Here is a 23,980-nt window from a genome sequence, read left to right on the forward strand (position 1 = left end):
AAGGATTAGGATGAAAGACGTATGAGTGGGGGATGCTCTCTCTTTTCTATCTGTCTCACACACTTGCTGCATCTCTCTCACACACTCCGTATCCAGTCCATTCACAATGCGGAGGAATCAAGCAGATACAAAGACGTGCGTGGAGGAAGCTGCAGAGAGAGGGATGGCGTGCCGGAGAGATAAGGCGGGCTGATCGGAGCGGAGAGCGGGGCCCCTGACGGATCGATAGGGCCGCTCTGAATGCGGCTGCGAGGGGGCCGAGGGAGGCCGAGCCCCGTTCCCAGCCGCGCCATTCGTCACACACGCTCAGAGAATTTAACACACCCGCTTCTGGCGGGCAGACACACGCTCCGTACGCATGTACACGTGAAGACGTCCCCGGGTCGGGGACGGCCGCTCATTCAGTCCGGCGTCCATAACCCACGGTTTGGCCCCCATCGAGGCCCCCGCTGAAAGAAACACCTGCAGTCCGCCGCCGCTCTCCGCAGAGTCTACGGCGCCGCGCGACTCCGGTTCTGCGCGGCGCGGCTGCAGCTCCAGGTCGCCCGCATGCATCCGCCGCACGAGCCGCGTATTACAACCGAAATAACGCAGGCGCTCCCACCGCGAGGCCGGCCGCAGATCTGAGCTAATGTGACAGTTAACTAGCATTAATTCAGGAGCACAAGTAAATGAAGCGGGCCTGCGGACACGGCAGGGGGGAGCAGCGGGGGGAAGACGTGTGTACTGTACCACACCGGACCATGCTTGGCTGAGCATGTAGGCCATGCCAACAACAATGCATAATACAGCCGCTGGTGATGTGGGGGGATGGACACACACACACACACACACACACACTCACACACACACTCACACAAACACCCACACAAATTTGCACGCATGCACAGACATTGACGGTGATGGGGCACGGAGCAGTTTATGCTCATATCAAGAGAAAGTCTCTGATGGGTGTGACAGGAAGGGCACTCGCCCAGAGGAATCCGCCAACTCCTGCCTTGCAAAGCACATCCGCAGCGATCCCGGCATGTCCGCGGCCGCGGAGAGAGGACGGCTGATATTTAGCTTCATTAATATGCTAAATGTATGAATATGATTTGTTCCGGTTCGGCGTCCAGAGTAGCATGTCCAGAGTGGCACGATAACCACAAAGAGCAGAATGTGCAGAAATCCAGGTTGCATGTATAACAAACTCCCAGAAATCTACATACTGCTGTTTAAATGAGCACAACCATCATTTTTTATTCTTAATTAAAGAATACATCCCGGTGCTTAATAATGCATGACATGACATTTTGTTTGCGTGGTGCACCTAGCATCCAGCGGACTTCTACCAGTCACCTTTCTCCTTCTCTTTGAATCACACACACACACACACACACACAGTTACACAACCAGCCCTCACTGCGGTTTACATTCTGCTGCAAACTTTCTCTACGGCCCGTCCACAGCGTATTTACCGGGAACGGTTTGGAGCGAAGCGCCGTTTTATCGCTCATAGATCATAAGCTGAGTATTATCTCTGCTGCATGTGAAGCTGCAGCGGCTCCGCAAATCCAGAAGCAAAGATCTCAGCCACAGCCGTAATTCCTCTGTCTTCAGTCGTTTGTTTCCATCCTCATCAGAAAAGACGGGAATGATGCGTGGATTAGGATGCTTTTTCAGTGCGTCTACGACTGCAAAAGCACGAAACAAGCTCAGTAACATCCATCTCTTATACATGAAGCCCATCGAGCTTTCAAAATAGCTGCATTATTGAACAAATTACATCAAATTTTAAAACCGCATTTTGCAGTCTGGAGCAGAGTTTCTCCTGTTTGGACGTCAGACAAAGAAAAACGTTCATTTGGTTAACATCTTAACGAAGAAAACTGGTGCAGGTGTCCTCTGGGGGGCGTCGCAGAGCTTCAGCCTGCATGGAAGAAACCAAAAATCCAGTCATGTTGCCCTCTGCAGGAGTTCCTCCTCTGACAGACAGGAAATGATCAGTAAATTTGTAACTATCATCTAATCTTTGCACCGTTTTTTTTGCAGCTTCTGAACTTGAGAAAATTGAAAACACAAATTTAAATATAGAGTTCAAAATAATAACTGAAAACGGACACAAAATCACGACCAATAATATCTCATAATGTGAAGAGCATCAGGAGCAGTAAATCGTCTCCAGCTCTTCGCTCTTAAAACCGTCCACTGCTTCCTTCGGAGGGCTTCAGAGGGATTGAAGGCGTCCCCAGCACTCCAGGAACCATTCTGCACGGAGGATTTGAAGCATGAACGATGAAGGACGGAACAGAAAATGAACATGTCAATAATACTGAACATACCGACTCTGCTCTGTCTAATCTTTATTCAATACTTGACTTTCTTCCCACTGTTTTCGCTCTCAGACTGGGGGTCAGATTGATGAATGTAATTCCGGGGATTAGGAGGTTGTTTGAGGTTATTTTAAGTCACCCACCCAAAGCGGAGACGAAGGCAGCGAGACAGTGAGAACACAGAGGAGAGCGGAGGAACTGAAACCCGCCCTGAACAGAACCAGGAGAATCAATGGACCCAATCTGGCTGCACTTGGAGTGAGAACGGCTGCCCATGGCCAATCCACCATGGCACTTTTGTCCGTCTCCAAACCCTGCGGATGCTCTGCTTTTCTAGCAGATGCACAGCACCAGAGGATGTGAGGCATGAAAGCAATGGGAAATTCATTACATATTCCTACCCCCCTCCGCTCGCCATAATCACCACAATTAGCAGACATCTGCAGTGACTCCAAAGCAGGGAGTGTATTGAGGCAATCAGAGCAGCTTCAGCAGAGCTGCAGCCCCTCATGTGACGGGCCTCATCCTGAAGGGAAGCGTTCCATTACACACTCTCTCATTAATGGAGACGGAGAATTCGCTGCTGGCATCGGCGCCGGCGGAGCCCGACAGGAGGCTTCCACCACGGCTGGTGGAGGCAGTCCGGCGTTACCGCGCCGCTCACACCGCGCTGGAAGACGCTCGCGACCCGTCCAGGATTATTTACCATTTTACAGCCTCATTCCGCAGATGCGTGTGTGTGTCGTCCCCTGCTCTCTGCCGGGGACAGCGGCGCTCCGTCTGGGCACCTCTGGAGCATTCCTGTCACACGAGGCCTTCCAGATCCAAGTCTGAGCCGAAGATGCTTCAAACCACCGCGGAGTGGAGAAAAAAGAAGTGTCAGTGTCAAGCTGTCCTCATATTTAGTCAGTGGCTGTGAGTTTTCAGTCGGTTTTCTTCTTAACCGACTGAATCAAATCTAGAAAGATAAGAAACAAACACATTGCTGTGTGAGTGGAATCTTTTCAAATCAAGGGAACGTGGTCAATTATTCAGTCTCATCTGCCGCTAGAACAAGTGAAAATGGTCTTGAATTAAGAGAAGTTCTCTTAAAACAAGTCTTTTTATCTCGCTGGAAGATACTATAAGACATCTTCACTCAAAACAAGTGTAACAATCTTGGTAGGAGTTTGAAATTTTGCAGTGCGATCCTCTCGCGCTTTAGTCCATCACCTTCATTTGTGTGTTTTGTCTTTCTTTCTCCTGCTCTTTTTTCAACATTCCACTCTTATTTCCCCCTGATAATAAAGGTTTTCCTGATTCTGATGAAACTGAAAGCAGCTTCTGCACGTTTGATCCTGAGATCAGCTCAAAGTGAGAGGATGAGCTGCGGTGAAACAGTGTGGCCACGCCTCTCTGCCCTGCGCCTGAGCCCGACCCCCCTCCACCACCACACTGGAACGGGCGCTGCAACCACAGGAAGTCCATGACAGAAATCCTGCACTGTCTGATACACCAGAACATCCCGGTTTTACAAAGTGAACTCCAAGAAGCACGAACACCAACTGAATTGTTCCACTTTTAACTCTATCTACTGGTTCTACGTTCAACCAAATATATTATATTATATTATATTATACATGCTTCCAAAAGCGACAACAGAGTCTGCTTTTACCACTGTCTTATATTTATAAGCTGGTGCGTCACCCAATTCATATGTTTAAAATAACACACAGCTACAACATAAAAAGTGTGAATCCAAGAAAAATAAAAATGTTGTAGCTTTCAAACAGCTTTATTGTTGTCACAGTTAAATTTAGATTTTCAGACACAGAAAAAGCAGCAAACTGCAGTTTAATGTGTGAAGTTATGGAATATTTATGATAAATAACAAAAGTGCAGATGAAGCCAATATAGATATTTACTGAGTAGATTTACAGTAATATTTACAGATGATCCATAACATTAATGACCCTCCACTGATTAGCTATGATCATCTGTATAACATTAATCATGTTTTATATTTGAGTCAAGTTGGGATTTTCCATTTTGGGAGTTAATATTAATAACTGTTCAAAATACAGAACCCCTAAAGACACATGCAAAAGATTTTAGTTAAAACGGGCGGACGCTCTTAGCATGTGGCTCCCTTTAACAATTCGTGTGTTGCATTGTGGGTAACCACAGCACCTGCAGGATGTTTTAGATACACAGTAAATATCTGAATGAGGTAAACTGATGATGAAAAAGATGTAATCAACTGTGGAGGGTTTCAGTTTGTCAAAATCATAGTGGTGGCAATCGATTTTTTTTTTTACTAATTAATTACAAATCTGGCCACAGTTAATCGCATGATGTGTACACTTGTAATCAACACACAAAATTACCAATTTAACGACTAAAATGTCTTTATCTGAATCTTTTAACTTCAGTGGAGAAGTTTCTCATCAGAAAACACTGGGAAATGTGGAATTTGAACCGTCCAGTATTTTAAAGTTGCTCAAGGGAAGGCCAGGCCCAGTTTCCCTCTCGGGGTTGAACAGTCCGGTACAGGACGCCACAGGAGGATGTTAACATTTTCAAGCTTTAAATGAAGAATCTAAACCTGTTAATTCACCTGGACTGAACAGGGAGGAAAAACAATGAAGTCTCAGTGACAGGAAAATGAGTTTTATCTCCTATTTACTTTTATTTGAGCCACCTGCTAACCCTAACCCTAATTCTGAGATTAATCATGATTTAAAAACTTCAATCATGGACGGCCCTCCAGTAATTAATTGTGATTTATGCGATTAAAACTGACACAATTATCAATCTCAGAAAGTCTTATAAACCTCTGAGAAATGAGTTGAATCCAGCAAGACGCTGTTTTGTAGCGTGAACTGAGAGTAAATAAGTTGTGTCAGTGGGACTCATGAGTGTCACCTAATTACCACATTCTGTTCATTGAGCAACTTGTTCAAAGGAAAGTTTTGTGAACATAAATCAATCTAGAGAACCTTCACACGTCACGTCACAACAGCGTGAATTCAGTGTTCAAACACAAAACATGAATTCATTTGATGGATGTTTCAAAACCTGATGTTTGGTCTTCTGTTTCTCCAGTATATCTCAAACTCAGACGTCTCAGGATCATGAAGTACAACAATGTTTTTATTCCTTAATCATAAATAAGATGCAGATGCATTTGTTTCTCAGTCTTTTGTAATTCACAGGGTTTTAAAAAATACTGAAATATCATCCATCCCTCCTGGGATAAAGTGTTGAATGTTCTTGAAGGGTTCAGCGTGTTAGCTTAGCTTCTCCACTGTCAGCCATCTTTGTGCTACAGAGACATGAGAGGGGACGAGTGTGACGGTCTGAAGCGTGGGGATAATGGCGAGCGGCGTGGAGCGTGGAGCGCTCTCCATCTGCAGGCTCGCAGCTCATTGGTGGAGCCGTTGGAGCCGTCTCTCCTGGCGGCTCGGCCCAGGTTTTCCAGCCCCGGCTTCACGTGTTGTCATGGAAATCCACGCTAACGCGGCTCGAGTCTGGACGGACACGACAGTAAACACACCAACCAGACGGACTCAGCGCTTCAGCCTCCGACTGCCGAGAACCGAAGCTGAACTGGGAGTTTGGACGGCGGAGTCACAGAGACCGAATCCCCCAAAGAACAGGAAATCTCTGTGAAACGTTTCTTTAACATCAGATTATCTAACATTACTATTGCTGAAGCACATAATTGAAAGATACTTTGGATGAGAAACACTGCCTTCGGTCTGATGTTTATCCTCTCATCTAGTGGTGGAAGGAATATTTAGATCATCACAAACAGAAGCTGCTCTCACGCTCCATAAAGCAGCAGTGATTTTATCCTCATTAAGAGTATGTGTTATTCACATCATATGGACTTTATGCACAGTCCCCCTCATCTTTGGGGATTTATGCATTTTTTTTTTAAATCAGTAGGTTTAAAATGAGTGTGATGCTGCTTGTCAGGCCTGAAAGAGTCACGAAGATGAAAAGAAAAAACAAAACATAAAAACTTTGCTTCATCAAGCTCAGAGTGAAAACCTGAAAGATGTCGTGTTTAAGATGTTGTGCAGGTTAAGAACGTTTAAGACACTGTTTAGTCAAATTACAAGCTACTGGAAGTAGTTAGACAAAAACAGAACTTGACTTGAACTCTCTCGTGAGTGTTAGCATTAGCATTAGCTGAGCTGTTAGCATTGTGTGAGTTAATGTGATTCACTCCAATAAATTCAGCTGCAGCGGACTGTATGCAGGTCCTACATCAGTTAGTCAGAGGAAGATGCTCTATAATCCGATGCTAGTGGAGGGAGATGCTCTGCAGTGTTCAGTAAAATAATAATAGCTAGCATTCAGCTAATGCTAACTGCAGCTCCTTTAACGTGTGAATAAAGTGTCTTTTCTGTCTGATGCTTGAGTGGTTTGAACTGAATGGTTTTTCATGGCAGAGCTCACTTCCTGGTTCTTCTTAAAGCAGAGGCAGCTCAGTGGTGAAAATACTGAGTGAATCTCATCATACAGAAGGATCCACACAACTTTTAGAAAGGGAAAATCTCAAGCAGAAACAACAATCACAATCTGTGACATTCTACTGTAAACATACTAAACAGCCTGAAGGGGAGTTTCTTTTTAATTTGGGGAAACTTTTAGCTTCACCTGGTTTCTTTCATTATAACGAATAAAGTGACTCAGTTTATGACTCAATTGTAAATGTTAATAAGGTATGTACACAATTTTTTTCAGACTAAATAATCCAATAAATTTGAAGTAGGTAAATGGATTCTGCTATTTCTCAGAAAGAGACATTTTTCACAACCTGGCAACCCAAAAGACGAACGTTATCAAAGCACTGTTGAGGTAAAAGTTCAGTCTTTGAGCCGGCAGAGCTGCGTTGGAGCTGAGAGGAATCATGAATCCCATCACATGAGGAATTATAAGGTTTTCACATGATAGCAGTCGCACACATAAACACCCACATGGTTAGATTTGTGAAAGAGCTGTGATTGAAGCTGAGGCTAAATTAAGAGGAATGGGAGATTAGAAGCTTAAGGGAAATCAAGCCAAGGCTGTTGCTCTCATTTGGATGTTAGAAATTAGACTGAATACTGAATAAATCTAGGTGCTATGCTTGTGAGAGCACCATTCCCACCGGTTATGCAAATGAGGCTTGAAATTCGCACAATAATCTGATGATGCGCTGCTTTGTTTGAACTGGAGCGTGCTATTCCATCACTTTAACGGAGACGAGCGCCGAGCGGCTTCCAGAAAAAGCCTAATTTGTGGTCTGCGGCCACTTGACTGTCGTAAAATTGTAGGGTCACAATGAAATGGGTGTGATCCTCCACTTGGTGCTTCCTTCCTTCCAGTCCGAGGGTCTGGGCCTAATAAAGGCCTGTGTGGTTGCGGCGCAGACACACACCGCCTCTCTGCTGTGTGCTGAAATGTGTTCAATCACCATGGCTACCGGTCAGGGAAGAGCCCCCGCTGTGGTTATTAGGATTTCTGTCTGCTCACACCGGCTCAGTATGCAGGTTAACAACTCACTGTCTGTGTGTGTGTGTGTGTGTGTGTGTGTGTGTGTGTGTGTGTGTGTGTGTGTGTGTGTGTGTGTGTGTGTGTGCCCTCCCTGCAGGTCGCCCCTGTAAAGGAGGAGAGGTGAACTTTGGGGTTTTTATCCTCTCCAGAAAAGAGCCAAAATGGATGGGCCTGGCCGCCGCTGCCTCCTCACACTCCGCAGCAGTGGAGTGAGAGGGGGAACATGAGAAAGCTTTGAGCGGTATTGATTCAGCCGAGGACTGTCTGAGCGAGGACCAGAGGATCTGAGCAGAGAATTATCCATGCACCATTTCCTCCCCTGCTCCTGTGTGGAAATTCTGCAGTTACAGCTTTCTCTTAGCCTACATACAGCAGGAAGAGTCTCTCACACACACACACACACACACACACACACACACACACACACACACACACACACACACACACACACACACGCAGTGTCGAGTTTTGATGTTGCAAAATAATAAAGGTTTGATTTATTTATAGTCAGCCTGAGTGGCCCTGCATGTTTGTCTTTTATCAGATTCATCCTAAAATAGGACAAAGGGAGGAAGCAAGGCATCAGCGCTGTGATGGAGAGAATTTTAACACTTTCCAGCAGGTTTCCTCTGTGAGACTGCCCTGACGGGCTCGGACACATCCCACAGCCTGTAATAAGTGTGCAGGGGTCATTACCAGCAGTGCCCGGGTTAAGGGCTCCAATTTGCCTGTTAAGACCTTATGAAGAGATTATGGGAATCCATAAAGTGGCCTGGATAAATCCAGCCAATGAAATGTGGATTTCTGAGACACAGGGCATTGTCTGCATATGCCGCTTTGCCCTGAGTATCTTCCTCCTCTCCTCCCCACCCGCTCTCTCCTGAATAATACACGACAGCTCCCTCCTCAGCCTCCCCGCCGTCCAATGGCCGGGCCGCCTTCCATCAAGCTATCTGCTGGGAGCCAATCCGCTCCGTCCCGGTGATCCTGTCAACCGGATGCCCTCCCTTCTGCCCGCACACGCACGTAATCCGTGGCTCCGAGAGGCAGCGCGCAGCGGAGGTGATGGGAGCGGAGAGGGAGCTGAAGAGCGCCGGTCCACCGGGAGGGAGCCGCGGGGAGCCTGTGAGTATCCACCGTGTCAAACGAAAGCTCAGACAGAGGGGCAAACTCACGCGGTACCGACTGATGACCGCGCGGGTTTCTGTTGAGCGTGCGCTCCTGATCCGGGCTGAAAGGACCCTGGATCCGCGCCGCGCACGGCGCCGCTGCACCGGGCGGCTTTGTGCCTTTTCCCAGACGGCTCCGTGCTGCTCCTCGAGCGGGTCTGTGCTGCTCCTCGGGCGGGTCTGTGCTGCGCACGGCGCCGCCGCACCGGGCGGCACCGCGTCGCGCACGGCGCCGCTCGTCAGGCGGCTCCGCGCAGGAGAGCGTGCTGCACACGGCAGTCCTCTCCGACCGTCTCCAGGGACGGAGCCAGAGGAAAATCGCGATTTGCGACTACGGTTGTGAATTCTGAATCGTTTCTCTGCGCTCGTGAACTTTTCTCACGCTCCCAGCAGACGCAGCGCGTCCGCGGTACATGGTGTACAGATACACACTGTCCCCGTTTATTCTTGGAAAGTTTGCACGATATGTCCGAACTGCTGTTCCAGCTCCAAGGAATCCTCCCAAACAATGTAACTTTGATTGGACTCACTCAGCAGACAGTCAGCCGGCCTCCGAGTCTCGGAACGCTGAGAAATGGAGGCTGTTATTTTGCGCCGGAACAATGCGCACCGGCTTTGTGTGGACCATCTGTCAACACATCGACGTTACAGCAGAAACCTGCTGCCTCAAGAGTCCGAGGAGACACCTGAAGAGCGGACACCGGGGCAGAGATCCCTCCCGGCCGCCACCCGTCTCTCCCCGAGCCCCGCCGGTGAAACCCGGTGTGTGCGTAACGCGGCCGCGGAGGAACAGCCACCGGAACAAACCGGCGCCGGTAACGTTTTACCGAGTCAGAACGCATGTGTGCTGCTCCCAGACAGGAGCCGGGGTAGCGCAGAGGAGACAGAAGGAAAACAGAATAGATATGTGTTTCTTTTCTTTTTTTCTTTTTCTTTCTTTTTTTTTTTGTGCATCCTGAATTCTCGGAAACTGTTTGTGCGCATCTGACTTCCTCCCAGAATCTGGGCCTTCGACACATGGCAACAAACAGCCAGTCTGCCATTTTCAGGGTGGGCACTCGGAGGGGACGCTCACTGACCGAGCAAACACACTTCATCATGCGAGCTTTGCGCACGCACGTTTTTCGTTTCTTGGGTGGGGGTGCACACCCAGCTCCGACCCTGCAGGTAGCGTAACACAGCGGAGGCTGCTGCTTTAAGCAGGCTTCAGAAACTGCCCTGCTCACAGTCTCAGAGTGTCGTGCCAAGCACTATTATGCCTTAAGGTTAATGAGGCAGTCTCTATAAATTCTTCTGCCATCTGGATACAGCAGGTCTAGACGCTTAGTGCAGCAATAGATTTAACAGGATATGAATTCCGCACAGCATGCTTTACTGATAAAAGCAATTCAGAAAAAAAATAAATAAATGCATCTCATACCAACTGGTTGTACACGCGTTTTCAAAGACGGCGTCCAAATGCATGTGGTGAATGAGCAGCCCTGGCAGACGCTGATGTGATCAGCTGTGACGGCCTCACTTCCGTCCCTCTCAGGGCTGAGTTACACATAATTCACTTTATCTTTGTCCCTGGAGGGAAAGAAAAAAAAAAACACAGCAGCAACCTCCTGCTCCCTCACATTAAGGAGCAGTGAATGTCCAAGTGCATATCAGTTTAATTCAGTTTGAAGCTGCTCTCCCAGAGTTCTCCTGGCGGGATGAGCGAATGGAGCAGAGCTGATGTCTTCCTGCTGCTGTAATGTGGGTGGTTGGCTTCTCTCCTCTCTCCTGCTGGAACCATGATCATCATTCCTGCGTAGCTCATTATCACATATGATGAGTTTCATCAGCTGCACTCGGCAATTATGTGGAGAAGCAACCTGCTATCACAGTGGAGAGGCTCTCAGCCACAGATCACCATTGTTCCTCCATGGCGTGGCACCGCGTTCTGCTTGTATTCTGTCATGTTGGCGTCACGGCAGTCCGGGCCGGATTCTTTCATTTGCACGCTCGCCCCTGCAGACCTGTTCGTGTTGTGTTGTCGCCCTGATTCTTTTCAATTAAATCAGAATTCAGCATTCCTGAAACATCTGGACAATGTGAGTGTGACGACAGGAAGAGATTTCCTGTTTTTTCTTCTTTCTTTCCCCCTCCACCTCAGACATTACGAGCATTGTGCTCCCATGGCGGGCCAGCGGGGTGAGCGAGTTCGCGTCGATGTGTGTGTTTGTGTGTGAGTGGAGTGTAAATGGAGAGGGTTAGGTCATGGAGACCCCTGCGCCCTGCCTCAGGCGCTCTGACATGCTGCCCGTATCGATGAGGGGCTGACCTCTGACCTCCCGTCTAGCCGAGGGCTGGGGTCTGCCGGGGTCAAGCCAGGTGGCTTTAAAGAGCCTATTGGCCCGTTGAGGAGCACATGACATTTGAACTCCTTCCACTTCAGGACCAAACACACTCTTTGTGGGTGATTAAGGAAGCCTCCCGGAGCTGCCTCCAGACGGTCCGATGCTCCGGCTATTTTTAGCTCCAGCGAGCGGTTCGGTGTCGGAGAGGTGAGCCGACACAGGTGAGCCTCTCAACTTCAGTCCGGGCCGCTTTCACAGACGTTTGCTGTTTCAGTCACAAAGGACGGCGAGACGCGGGCGAGTGGCGGTCGTGTCGCGGCTGAGGGAAACAGCCCGTCTCCATTCTGTCACAACATGCTCTCTATTGTGTCCCCCTGCAAGAAAACTCCCCATGGAAATTTTGGAATCTTTCCCATTGTTCCCGAAGGGAAGGGGGCTTTCATATGGAAGTGGGGAACGCCAGGAAATGACAGGCATTCTTTGTGGACTATTTGAAAATAAACTTGTGGGTCCTCGCTTGCCTCTCCACGGCGAAGCAGAAAGTAGAAATTAAAGACGGGGATTATGTTCTTAACAATTCCTCCGTGCCATTTTAGCTTTCTTAAGTTTCCTGCTGCAATTTGTCCCCAAAGTATATTTTCTGATTTGGCGTGCTGGAGACATGCCATCAGAGTTTCAGCTAAAAGGCTTTTGTCAAGAGCTTTTCTCTCTTTTCTCTACAGTTTCCTGAATGGCTGCTTTCTTATTTAGCTCCTTATTTGTCCTTATTTTGCCTTCTTCACCCCCCCGGCTTTAAGCGCAGCCCCGCCGCTCCGGCTCGGCTTTATGAGGTGTGACAGTGAGGCCCGGTTGCTGTGCGGACTGGAACGTAAAGCCGGCCGCCGTCGGGTTCGGGGAGGACTTAAACTCACTTCACCCCTATAGACTCCCTCGTATACAGGAACTGCCTTCATTCTGCTGAGCTGGCATGAAAGTGCAGGACTGGAAGGAGGCGAAAGGAAAGAGAGAAGAAAAAAACCCTCACCGCTCCAAGCCGCTTCTCCTCCTTCAAAGGAACATTTAAAACAAGTGGTCATCTATTAACTCCCAGTGTAAAAATAAGTCAATGTGTGGAGGACTCGTCCGTCTTTTCATGTGTCGTCTGGCACCAGGTGTTCACACGTCTCTCATCCTTTTCCTTCCTTTTCAGGTTTAATAACAGGTTTTATTTAACAGGCTTTTCTCTCTTACTTACTTCAGATTAACCCTCGCACCTTATCCGCCCCTCCTCTCGCTCTCCTCCTCCTCCTCCTCCTCTCTTGTTGTTTTTCCCACCCGGCCGGTGGTAGTTCCCAGGTATTTGACCAGTGTAGCGTAGCCGGGAGGCTGGTTGTTCGTCCAGCGTGAGACAAAGGCGGCGTGCCTGAAGGAGAGGGATGAAAGGAAACGGGGCTGTGCAGCCACTCCTTTTTACAATGGGAAACCTCCTTAGCGAGGCTGTAGAGCAAATAACCACCTTCTCTCTTCCTTTTTTTAACAAGCAGCGAGCCTGTGAGGGTGCGTCTCTATCGTTTTGTAGTGTGAGGGAGGCGTGCGGCGTGCACGCATGTCCATGTGAGTAGAGAGGAAGGGGTGTCCTTTATGTGTGTGTGTGTGTGTGAAGCTTTCTCTTTCTTCCACCTGCTTGCTCGGAGCTGACAGATGGCGCTCCTCCTGCTAAACACCTTCCCTCTGCTGAGGTTTGTCATTGTTCTGCTCTGAACGGATGGAAATTCAAAACTTTCCCATGAATCATGTAACTGCAGTTTGAATAAATTTACCTCATAATAGAAATATTGGAAAAAAAAAAAAAGAAAAAAGGTGCCGTTAAACCTTATCCTCAGAAAGGAGCCCGGCACGTCCGCCGCAGTCCATCATAAAGTGTTTTTTCTGGGCTGCTGTGTGAGAAAACACACTCCCCTCCCGTCCAGCTCGCGTTCCCTGACGTGACTGAGCCGGCCATGGGTGTGCCGGCCGCCGGCCGTATCGCGGCACGTTATCCCACCGCGCTGGCAGACGGCTCTAATTATACACGTGCACTTGTGTTTTTGTGCGCGCCGGGCCGCCCGGTTTAGTGTTATCATCAGGGGGAGGGAGCGGGAGCCGCAGGAGTCTTTTATGGCGGCCGCTCCAGAGACAACCTGTTCTCAGCCACTTCTCTTCTGGCACTTTTTTACGGCATCATAAATTCCTCCATTTCCTCTGACCAGCCCTAGGTGGGTATAAAGGACATACCTGGCCAGTAATTGTCTGTCTGGCCCTCTCATCTGTCAGATTCCTTATGCTGCTGGTGACTTCCTCCTGATGCAGACTCTCAGACGGCCTGAAGATACGCAGATCAGTCCGATCCGGACAGCGGAGCAGTGAAAACACAGCTTTATTTGATGAGTTATGGGGCTAAACGGGGATTTCGTGCGTCCGGGCGGAGAGTCGGCCGGGTGACGGAGGCCGCGGTGCGCCTCAGACCTGTTGGTACCTTTTGTTTGCCGAAGTCTGAGGGTGGAGGGCAGAAAAGCAGGGATTAGTGGAAGAAAGCGGAGGTCTTTCAGGGGGCTGGAGGAGCCCTCAGCGGCGTGCACGTCGGCGTGACGGCATGCTCGGCCGGCCTCGGGGAGCCTGCAACAATACGCGCACCGGCATGACAGCATTCCTGCAGGTTAAAAAGGTCAGGGGTCACCCAGTGACCCAGCCCTGCCAATCAGGCCCTGCTCTCCGTCTCCGCTCTTGCAGAGCAGACTCTGCGTCTGGTGGTGCGACGTGGCCTCTGGTCCGCGGCAGACCGGACTGGCACGCAGCTCCTCCACCGCTCGGGCGCCGCCTCTTTACACATGTCAGAGGTGCTGTGAGGAACTAGAAGGCATTTTTCATCGTTTCGTAAAGCTTCCAGCTAAAGAGAGGAATAATGATCCAGCTGTAAATTGCGGCGCGGCGGCCGTGCTGCCTGGCTGGTTAAAGTGAAGTCTGTAGCCTGTGGCTCAGGCAGTAACCCTGCCAGATGTTTGTTCAGCTCAGGTCTATATGTGGCGGTGACAGAGCCCCCGCAAGCAAGGCAAACTGTAATTATTCTCCAGGTTTTTAACTGATTTATGCTCATTTTATGTAATCAGGCCACAAGGGTCAATTATTAATCCAGCAAGAGCAAAGCTGTGTTTTCCCTCCCTTATGAAAGGTGCGTGTGTGTGTGTGTGTGTGTCGGTATGCACACACACAGACACACCACAGCGTACTTCAAATAGCGTCTGAAGGCTGCCATTAAAGCAGAGCATATGCATGTGTAGGCATGGAGTGGCATGTGAGGCCCCCGCAGGCAGACGGCGGGTCTGTTAGTCATTATGAGTGAATGTACAGTACACACTGCAGTGGACATGCAGCTACACCCCCGGCTCCACCGGACCACCCCAGAGACACACCGCTGGCACTTCCTCTGCCCGCTTCCACCGCGCTGCCTCCAGGGAAGCGCCTTTTGGGATTTCCGGAGGATGCACTGGACATTAATCATCCGCTGATTAGGAAAACTTTCCAGGAAAAAAGGAAAAAAAAGAAGGAATTAATGGTGGTGAGGATGACGGAAAAGACGCGGCGTTTGGTGAAAATCCGGATCCAGTCTGAGTCTTCAGCCTCTAACTGTTCTGTGTTTGCGTCTGCTGTGTTTTCCTGCAGGTTGTGGTGATTGTGACTGACTTTTGTGACTCCTTGAAGACCCTTTCAGTCAGACACACAGCACAACATCATTAAAAAAACCCCAGCCAATTTATGACTGAATAATCTCAGTGTGTCACATTCTTTTGTCCTCTGCCTCGGCGGAGACGCATCGCACAAAGATGACTCTAAAGCTCCTGAATTTCAGCCCGCTCTCTAAATCCTCTTACAGTAGAGGGAAGGAGACTGGGCTCTCTATTAGTGTGCAGTTTGAAATGAAAGCCTATCTGGCTGCAGCTGTGGAGGAGCTCCAAAGATGGGGACGTTTATTGTCAGGAACAAATAGAGGCCTTTTTATTTTGTCTAGCAGCTGACGCCTCTCCCCACCCACTCCTCCAAAACCGCTTTTGTCAGTAATGTAGAGTGGCCTGCTCGGGCAGGAGCCGCACGCCGCCGGAGTTTGAGGGAAGAAAACATGAAGTGGCGGGTTTGTCGTCGATGGTTCGGGAGGAAAAGGCCCGGCTGTTTGCCATATGGCGTAATTATCTGCTATTTGGAAAGATTATCTCCCTCCATCAATATGCTGTTTGAATGTATATGGGTGTGTGTGTGTGTGTGTGTGTGTGTGTGTGTGTGTGTGTGTGTGTGTGTGAGATCTGATCTCTGCTTCATACCCCACAGTGTAACGGTGAGATTCTGCGGCTGGAGCTTGGCCCCCCATTTAAGCTGGGTTAGCTATGATCTCTAACCCCAGTCCCTCCCCCCATGTGATCCCTCCCTCACACACACACACACACACACACACACACACACACACACACATAGACGCGGAGTCTCTCAGCACAAAAGAAATATTGGGCTGGGTGGGGGGGGGGTCCCTCAGAGGGCGCGACATTGAACTGGGGGGGATTAAGGAGAAATGGCTGGCTGACACTGGGGTTGCCATGGCAAAGCCCTCTTTTCTCCTCTCCCTCGACCCTCCGCCTATTTTTCATTTGAGGTCTCATGGTGGGGTGAGGTGTAAGTGTGTGTGTGTGTGTGTGTGTGTGTGTGTGTCTGTGTGTGTGTGTGACTGTGATGGAGTAGGGACGGTTTAATGCTCCATATGAATTTTGGTGTGGTATCGGGGGGAGGGAGTTCACATGCTGCACCTCCTCACCACAGCAGCTTCTTTTTTACACCATCCGCTGAGCCGCTGTAAATATTAGGCTACATTTCTCAGCCAGTATTTACAGTTACTGCGTCCCGTTCTGAGTGCCTGTGTAAAATGATTTGAGCGTTTTTGCATATTTATAGCGGAGAACATGTGACGGGGCGAGCGGAGGCAGTCATCTGCAGATCCAAACAGTCACCAGACAAAAACCAAATTGTCTCTTTTCTGAATTGTCGCCGCGGTAATGAGACACGTCGGTCCTCCAGTGCGGCGGGCGTGTTATCACGGCCGCCTGACGTGGCGGCGGGGTAATGGACGCGGGCGTAGCTGTCTCGGTGACGTCAGCCTCCCCGGCTGATGAAATGGGCCCATGAATGACCATAGATCAGCGTCCTGACGTCAGCCCCCCCACCCCAGCCCCCCGCTCCGCGGTGACACTGTCGCGAGTTGTTCCCCGGCCCGGGCCTGTTCCTGACAATGGGAGCTCACAGTCCCAGGCTGGGTGTTTCTGAAAAAAACGCGTCTTGGCTGCTCAGTGGGACATTAGTCTGAGGACGCCATGTTCTGGACAACCACAGTGGATGTGAAAACAGTTCAGGAAAATGTTTTCAGGCCCAAATTAGAGCAATTTATTTATATCAGGAGAGCAGAGGTGGACACTGGGATCACGGACACATGGAAACGTTGGACTGCTGTGAAGAACTGAGCCTTAAACTGAGCTCCGCTCTGCCGAATGTGAAGACATTTTCTAATGTTTCAGTGGACTGCTGTCAGTCTGTCCTCTACTCGCTGATCGCTGTCTTTAAATCAGCTCCTGAACGTCTCGTTGAAGCTCTGCGTTCCGTCAGTCTGGTGCTTCCTGTTGATTCAGTCAGTCGCAGGTGAAAGCCTGAACCACACCGGCGAGGGAACGTCAACCTTCACATGAAAAGCAAAGCGGGTGTATTGATGCACGGGGTGCGTCAATGATCCTCTCTGTCATGATTTCTCACTCGCTGATCGATTGCTGATGTCTGAAGGGCTGAAGTTTCCAGACACTCGTTCTCATTTATGGCTTCCAGATGTGTCAGCAGATTTTTACTTCCACCACAAACAATGAAGATTAGTTTGTCCATTTATTATGTCTTTGGAAAGTGGAGAAAACATGCAAACTGCACATGAAACCTCCCCCAAGCCCAGATTCAAACTGTGGATCTTCTCCCTGTGAGGTGTGAGTGCTTACCACTGCACTGTGGCACCAAGTCTCCAGCTGGGAACGAGCGGGGACTGCATGTTCTCTCTGGGCTGCAGCTGCCGGGAGCCTCCTCGGTGCTAACGGCGTCTGCTCGGTCTGTGTTTCAGATGCTGCTCCGGCCGGATTCCGTCTGGAGACGAAGACGTGGACTTCCTGTGAGGAGCCAGGCGCTAGCTAGCACACGCTATCCACTCACGTTTAGGCTCATGGTAACGGATTTCTCTCATAGTTTCCACCGTGCCACAGCGCTTCAGGCTGTTAAACACACTACACACACTGATAGGAGCAGTTTGGGGTTCGAACCTGCAACAGTCCCATGAGAGAAATGTCCACTCTGTCCACTGCTGCACAGCCGCTAGCTTAAAGGTGCTGCGTGACGTTTTCCTGAGTAACATAAGCAGAGCTGTCAGCGCCCTGCAGACAGTGGACTCATTCTGCCACATTACGTCCCCCCGCCGCGACACTTGACCTCTGAGGTTTGAGCGACGTCCCCCGTCTCCGTCCCCGTCTCCGCGCCCCCCTCCCCTCCCCTCCCCTCCCCCGACCGTCTTCGTCCTCCCTGTCAGCTCGGCTCACGCTCACAGCTGCGCTCCCTGCCTGCCTCGGCGAACATTCAACGCTGTCGGTGAGTTTGGTATGGATCACACAGAAACCATCGACCGTTGACTGTGCCCCGCGGCTCGCTCCACGGCGCCAACACACCCGGGCGGAGGGGGCGGGGCTGGGTGGGGGGGACAAAAGGCCGAGTGGGCGCATGCTAATCCGCGGCCCGGAGAAGCGCGCGCATACGCGCACAAAAAAGTGACACTCTGTTTCCACTGTACCCAAAGAGCAAAGGTCACAATCAACATTCATTGCTGTCGCTGGGTTGGACTGTGTAGAAAAGCTCACTGAACAATGAGTGCAACTGTGGCCCAGATCTGCCCGAGCGGCGTCGCAGCCAATCAGCCCGCCGGATGTCAGGCGCTCGCCTTTCTTTATTTATATACTTCTTGTTTTTCACTCCTATTTTATCCTCTCTTCCTCCCGCCCCGGTGCTGGAGTCTTGAGGGGAAGGGAAGAGAAGAGAGGGAGAGAGAGAGAGAGATAGAGACGCAAATAGACTGCTGGCTGCATGCTCGTCCTCGTCCTCGTCCTCCTCTCCTCTAATTGATGGTTATGTGTGCAGCAAGGGGGAAGGAAGCGGAGTGAATGTGTAATCATTTGGAGTCTCTTCTCCTTCAGATGTTTCATCCCTCTCTTTTTTGTTTGTCTAATTATACACCGAGCCGGGTTAACTCTGTGTTAACGGCGCTGGCAGCAGAGAGGGACTGACACAAAGGGAGGACAAGGGAAGTGAGGGAAGCTGCACAGATTACAGCTTTTTATCCTTTTCTACAAGTTTCCTTCTGCTGCTGCTGCAGATGGGCGAAGACAGACCCAGGATCCTACCTGGGGTTCATGTCGGACACTCCCTGCAGCGTGTGTGTGTGTGAGTGTGTGTGTGTGTGTGTGTGTGTGAGTGTGTGTGCACGTCTGCCATGACAGAGGACCTGTCTGCAAATCTCAGAGAGCAATATGTTATTTTCCTGCTTTGTGAAGGCCCGCTCCCTCACGGGAGGGAAACACTCTCTAACCTTGTCTTCCTTGACGGCCGGGCTGGAACCGTCCACGCCGCCGCCATTTCTCACCGCGCCTTTCCCCCCCGGACGCCTCCCGGCGTCGGTAGTTCGTGTGAGGCTGATGTGTATGTGCAGGAATGCTTCGTTACTCACCTCAATAAAGTGAAATCAGAAGCAGTTTGTCCGTGTCTGGAGTCGTTATTCAGTGTGTTGATCACTCAATCAGCTCATAATCAGGGAACGTCTCCCCGGAGCGCCGTCCGCCATAAAGCTGTTACACTCCCGCTATCACCAGCCGACAGCCGTAACTATAAAACCTCTGATTTATTCCATATATATCCATTTGTAGTGCAGCTCCTCAACCACACAGTCATTGTTGCTAAACTGCAGAAGCGTTTTTGCTCCATTACCGTCCGGTCCGAGCCTTTCAGCCGCGCGCAGTCGTTTCTCTTCATGTGAAAGCAGAACAAGCAGCAGCCTGTGTCATTAGTGTAATTCTAGTTGTTGAGCGTTGGCTGTCACTGGAGTCGTTGAGGACAATAGGAGCAGCTGTGAAGTGTCTCTCACCCCATCGCGTTAGTCTGAATTCACCTCCGTTCCTCCCTTCACTGCTCCTCCTGGAGCTGCCCTCCCTCCTGCAGGCCCGTGTTCTGGTCCCCTCTCCCAGGTCTGACTGTCTCCATTATTCATAGAAAAGCACTCTGTGCAGCGGTGCAGAAGACTGGAGCTGATGTAACCGCGGCTCGGGACGCCGTTTGGGACGGACTCGTGCCACAGGAGGGGAGAAGCAGCAGGACTCTGCCCCAGCTGATGGCCAAACACACGAAACACTCTCCACCAGGCTAAAAGTGTGAGAATGTCTCCAGTTCACAGAGTTCACACACTTCACGTGACCTCCTGTTCAAGTGTGGAAGTGCAGGTGAAGGTCCGCCAACCGGCTCTGAAAGCACCAGAAGCACCGGAGTCTGTCCCGCTCTGTGAAGAGAGGCTGCCTCCATCTAGTGTTCACCACAACGCTCCGTCCTCCCACTTCCCTGCACGCCAACAACACTGACTGCTCTCATTTTTAGTTAGATTTTAGCTTGTGACCCTTTATAAAATACTTCTTGGTCTATTATTTTGTTATTATTATTATTATTATTATTATTATTATTATTATTATTATTATTATTATTATTATTATTATTATTATCACTAGTAGTAGTAGTATTGTTGATCATTAGGAGATAGATAAAACTTATCTTATTATAAAAAAAATATAAACAAATATAAATAAATCAGGTGGTGACCTTGAAAATGTTAAGATATGTTAGCCATTAGTTTTAATATTATTGTTACTGTTACTGTAACTAGTGTTACTTTAAAAGAGCAATGAATATATATTTTTTGATTAAAATTGAAATTTTTGTTCAAATGTTTAAGACAGTTATTATTGACAGGTCCTCATTTTCCACAGAAGCAGTCGCGCATTTTATTGGTATCTATTAAACATTTAATTAAATATGAAGAGTGAAGCGGAAAGCATGAAGCGAGGCAGTCAGTACTTCAGTCTCCCTCTAGGGGGCAGTGCGGAACACGGATTCATAAGACCTTGAATTTCTTTCACGCAGATAAAAGTAAATTCACTAATTTTGAGAAAAACTAGATCAGCATCCCAGAAAATATTGTTACATATAAATAATACTCATATTATGTTGAGTATTACTGAAATAGTCTTTTGTCTGTGATTATAAAAGTTTTTGGCTATTTCATATTTTATTGTAGATTTAATGAACATTTGTCATCATGAAGGATCACAGTACAGATGGACCATTAAAGCCCTGAAACTAAAACTCCTCTCTCTGGACTTATCAGTACCAGTAATGTTAAAAGCTGCAGATACTGTGTGCGGATGTGAGATCTAAAACACACTCAGTGTGTGAGCTGGTAAAAAAAAGAGGCAGATTTAAGCTGTGTGACAGTTTGTCTTTGAACCATTATCAGTATGAATGTGAGACTATTCAAATCAGCCTGAATCAAATTTAAAGCTGGAAACAAAGAAGGAATTTCCTCAGACAACCAGAAACTTTCTTTCATTCAGACGAGCTGAAGATCATGAGTTCTTTAAAGTGCAGATAACTCCCGCTCTGTCGGGGTCAGGGTCAGGTTCGGGGTCAGCTGCTCTGAATCCAGCGACTTCCTGTTGCACAGGCCACGTCACAGTCCAGCGTCAGGCTCAAAACTTCCACAGCTGGAATCCCTCCCCAGCAGAAGGTCAACGAGGAAGTGAGACGAGAGCGAAGGAGGAAGTGATGCACTGACACACTCTTCTCTCAGAGCTTCTCTTTTATTAAACATCAATATCAAACCACAAAAAAACCCAAATTTTATTAGGATACATGAACAAAACACAACAAGATATTTTGAAAATATGCAAAAACAGAAAAACTATACAACACAGCGCTCTTACTGAGCCAGTTTATTATCACATTTTTATTAAAGCTACTGTGGTTATTTGATAACAGGAAGGGAGAGAGTCATGACTGGATCCTTCTGGGCTCAACGTTCTCTTTCAAAATAAACAAACAAAGAATCGAGCGTTGTTGGCGTGTGGCGTTCACTTGAGGAACTGGGCGGTCCTCATGTGGACCATTCGAGCCGTTCTCCTACAACAACACGGAAACAACAGGTCCAGTCAGTCCTCTGGCTGTTCGGCTGCAGAATGGCTGTTTTGGTTTATTTCATGTGGAAGAGCGTCTCACCTCAAGCGATCGATGTAGTCCATCACCCAGTTCAACGCTGGATTGGTGCAGACTCTACCTCTCTTTGTGTGGAAACTGGAAAAAAAACAACAAAAAAAACAAAAAGAAATAAGTTCTGATGGAAATAATGTTTTAATCCAGCTGAGAAAACACTTTGAACTCAGTTATCACAGCTTCAGCCGTCTGGAAATACTTTAGAGTCACATCAGTACAAACACTCTGACTGGCGTTCCCAGCACTCACATGATGGCGTTGATGGGACACATCTCGGTCATGGTCTGGACCGAGTAACCTCTGATGTTCACAAAAGCAATCTTGGTCGATGAGTATTTCCGACAGCATTCGTAGTACACTGGGTGAAAGAGGGAGAAGACAGATGTTTCAGGGTGTTTGCTCCAGACGGAACCCGGACAGAGGAAGGCGGAGGATACCTGCGGAGCTGTGTGGGAGCAGGTGGCAGACGGAGAGCAGCACCATCAGCATCACCCTCACTCTGACTGACGCCATGTCTCCGTGGGTCGGGTCTGGTCGGGTCTGGTCGGGTCGGGTCGGGCCGGGCCGCCGCTGCAGGCTCTCTGAACTTCGGGTGGAGTCGGACAGGTTGTGGCGACAGACTGCTGATCTCTGCTGGCTTTTGTTCTCCTCACAGACGACTGGCTCAGCCCACAGCGGCACAGAAACCCCGGCGTTTCCCCCAGCCCGGCGAAGAAGGAGGGCGGCCCGCCACTCATCTGTCACAGCAGTGTGTGTGTGTGTGTGTGTGTGTGTGTGTGTGAGAGAGAGTGTGTACAGTATCAGATCTCATCAGTCAGAGAAACTCCACAATAAGCCTGTCGCACCTAAAATATGTTGAAATACATGAAAGTGACTTTCCAGGGAATTCATTTGATTAAAAGTATTGAGAGGAAAACATTGTGACCTGAACCTGTCAAACACAACGAAACACCGTTACACCAGTGACATTCAAAACACGCCAACAGCTTCATAGAAACACATCATCTTCCTCCGAAAAGCCCGTCTGCTCTTCTTTCTTCCCTGTTAGTCACCTACACATACATGCTAATTTGTTTTTGCTCCTTTTTGTACTGTTTTCTTCTCTTGTGCGTTTTCTTTATTACTGTTTGCAACAACAAAGCAGAACTAAGAACAAATTCCTCGTTTCGGGTAAAGTTTGGGGTTAAAACCCTGGCAATACTTCTGATTCTGAAACATTTACATTATAACAGAGCACCTGACTTTCACATCGATAGATAGATAGATAGATAGATAAAATAATAAAAACATTTTTATCAGTTTGATCATTTACAAATATGATTTTTTTCACTTATATTAAATTCTTACTATTATTATCAATGTTGATGGAAAATGTACAAAAAATGTAACTTTTCATTCAGAAACATGTAATCCAATCAATTAATCAAATGTCACAATCATAAACAACTCAATGAAACCATTTCATATTTTTTTAGATGAATGTTTTACACTAAAATTACACATTTTGATCTGTTAATACCAATGTCAATACTTGGACCACTTTCTATTTATAGAAATCTTTTTATTCTTATTTTGCACATATATCGCTGATAACCCTACTATTTATTTAAATAGTACTTTTTTTAATTGTATATCTTATCTTTTGAATTATTTTATGTTATTCATGGAGAGCCACATCTAATTTTGTTGTTTAACAATGTTCTGTTCATTGTATTCAATGACAATAAAGATTCTATTCTATTCTATTCTGTTAATAATGGTGGGATTGATTCGGCACTGTCAGCACATTATTGATAGGAAGCATCCTGATAATTTAAGCAGAGTTGAAAGCAACATGTTTTTCTGTCTGCATCGGTGTAAAGTAGAGGCAGCAGGAGGACTGGGCAGTTTCAGTTCCGTTCTATTCTATTCTATTCTATTCTATTCTATTCTATTCAGTTCAGTTCAGTCCTGTTCTGTTCTAAACACATCTGGTGCCTGCTGTCCCCTCTCGTCCCCTGTGTCCCCTGCTGTCCCTGCCGTCCCCTGTGTCCCCCCGGTGTCCCCCGCTGTCCCCTGTATGACACCAGATGAATGGAGAGCCTTCCCGCTGGTCGTCACTGTTTCCATCGGTCCACTTTGATGGAACAAAGCTCCTCTCAGTGACTTTCACCATCCACAAAAAACTAAAACCGCTAAAAATAGCTGCTTGAAGATGAGAGTGACATTTAGGCAAAGTTTGAAATGAGGTTAAGAAGAAGTTTCACTGAACGCCGTGGTGCTTCAG

The 23,980-nt window shown here is 48.3% G+C and overlaps 1 protein-coding gene across 1 annotated transcript; it reads right to left on the reverse strand.

Moving 5' to 3' along the window:
- Nucleotides 1-21,292: 21,292 nt before the first annotated feature.
- ccl20a.3 (chemokine (C-C motif) ligand 20a, duplicate 3) lies at nucleotides 21,293-22,379 on the reverse strand. Its single transcript, XM_030114171.1, has 4 exons — nucleotides 22,152-22,379; nucleotides 21,964-22,072; nucleotides 21,721-21,795; nucleotides 21,293-21,624 (listed from the first exon to the last, which is right to left on the reverse strand). The coding sequence occupies exons 1-4, from the start codon at nucleotides 22,225-22,227 to the stop codon at nucleotides 21,576-21,578; spliced, it is 309 nt and encodes a 102-aa protein (XP_029970031.1). The 5' UTR covers nucleotides 22,228-22,379; the 3' UTR covers nucleotides 21,293-21,575.
- Nucleotides 22,380-23,980: the final 1,601 nt, after the last annotated feature.

The sequence above is a fragment of the Salarias fasciatus genome, chromosome 18 (genome assembly GCF_902148845.1).
Source record: "Salarias fasciatus chromosome 18, fSalaFa1.1, whole genome shotgun sequence".
Classification (NCBI taxonomy): Eukaryota; Metazoa; Chordata; class Actinopteri; order Blenniiformes; family Blenniidae; genus Salarias; species Salarias fasciatus.

Coding starts and splice junctions, on each gene's coding strand:
- ccl20a.3 (XM_030114171.1), bottom strand. CDS start 22,227: ATGGCGTCAGTCAGAGTGAGGGTGATGCTGATGGTGCTGCTCTCCGTC. Junction 22,073..22,151: donor GCTCCCACACAGCTCCGCAG/GTATCCTCCGCC, acceptor TCTTTCACCCAG/TGTACTACGAATGCTGTCGG. Junction 21,625..21,720: donor GACTACATCGATCGCTTGAG/GTGAGACGCTCT, acceptor GTGTTGTTGTAG/GAGAACGGCTCGAATGGTCC.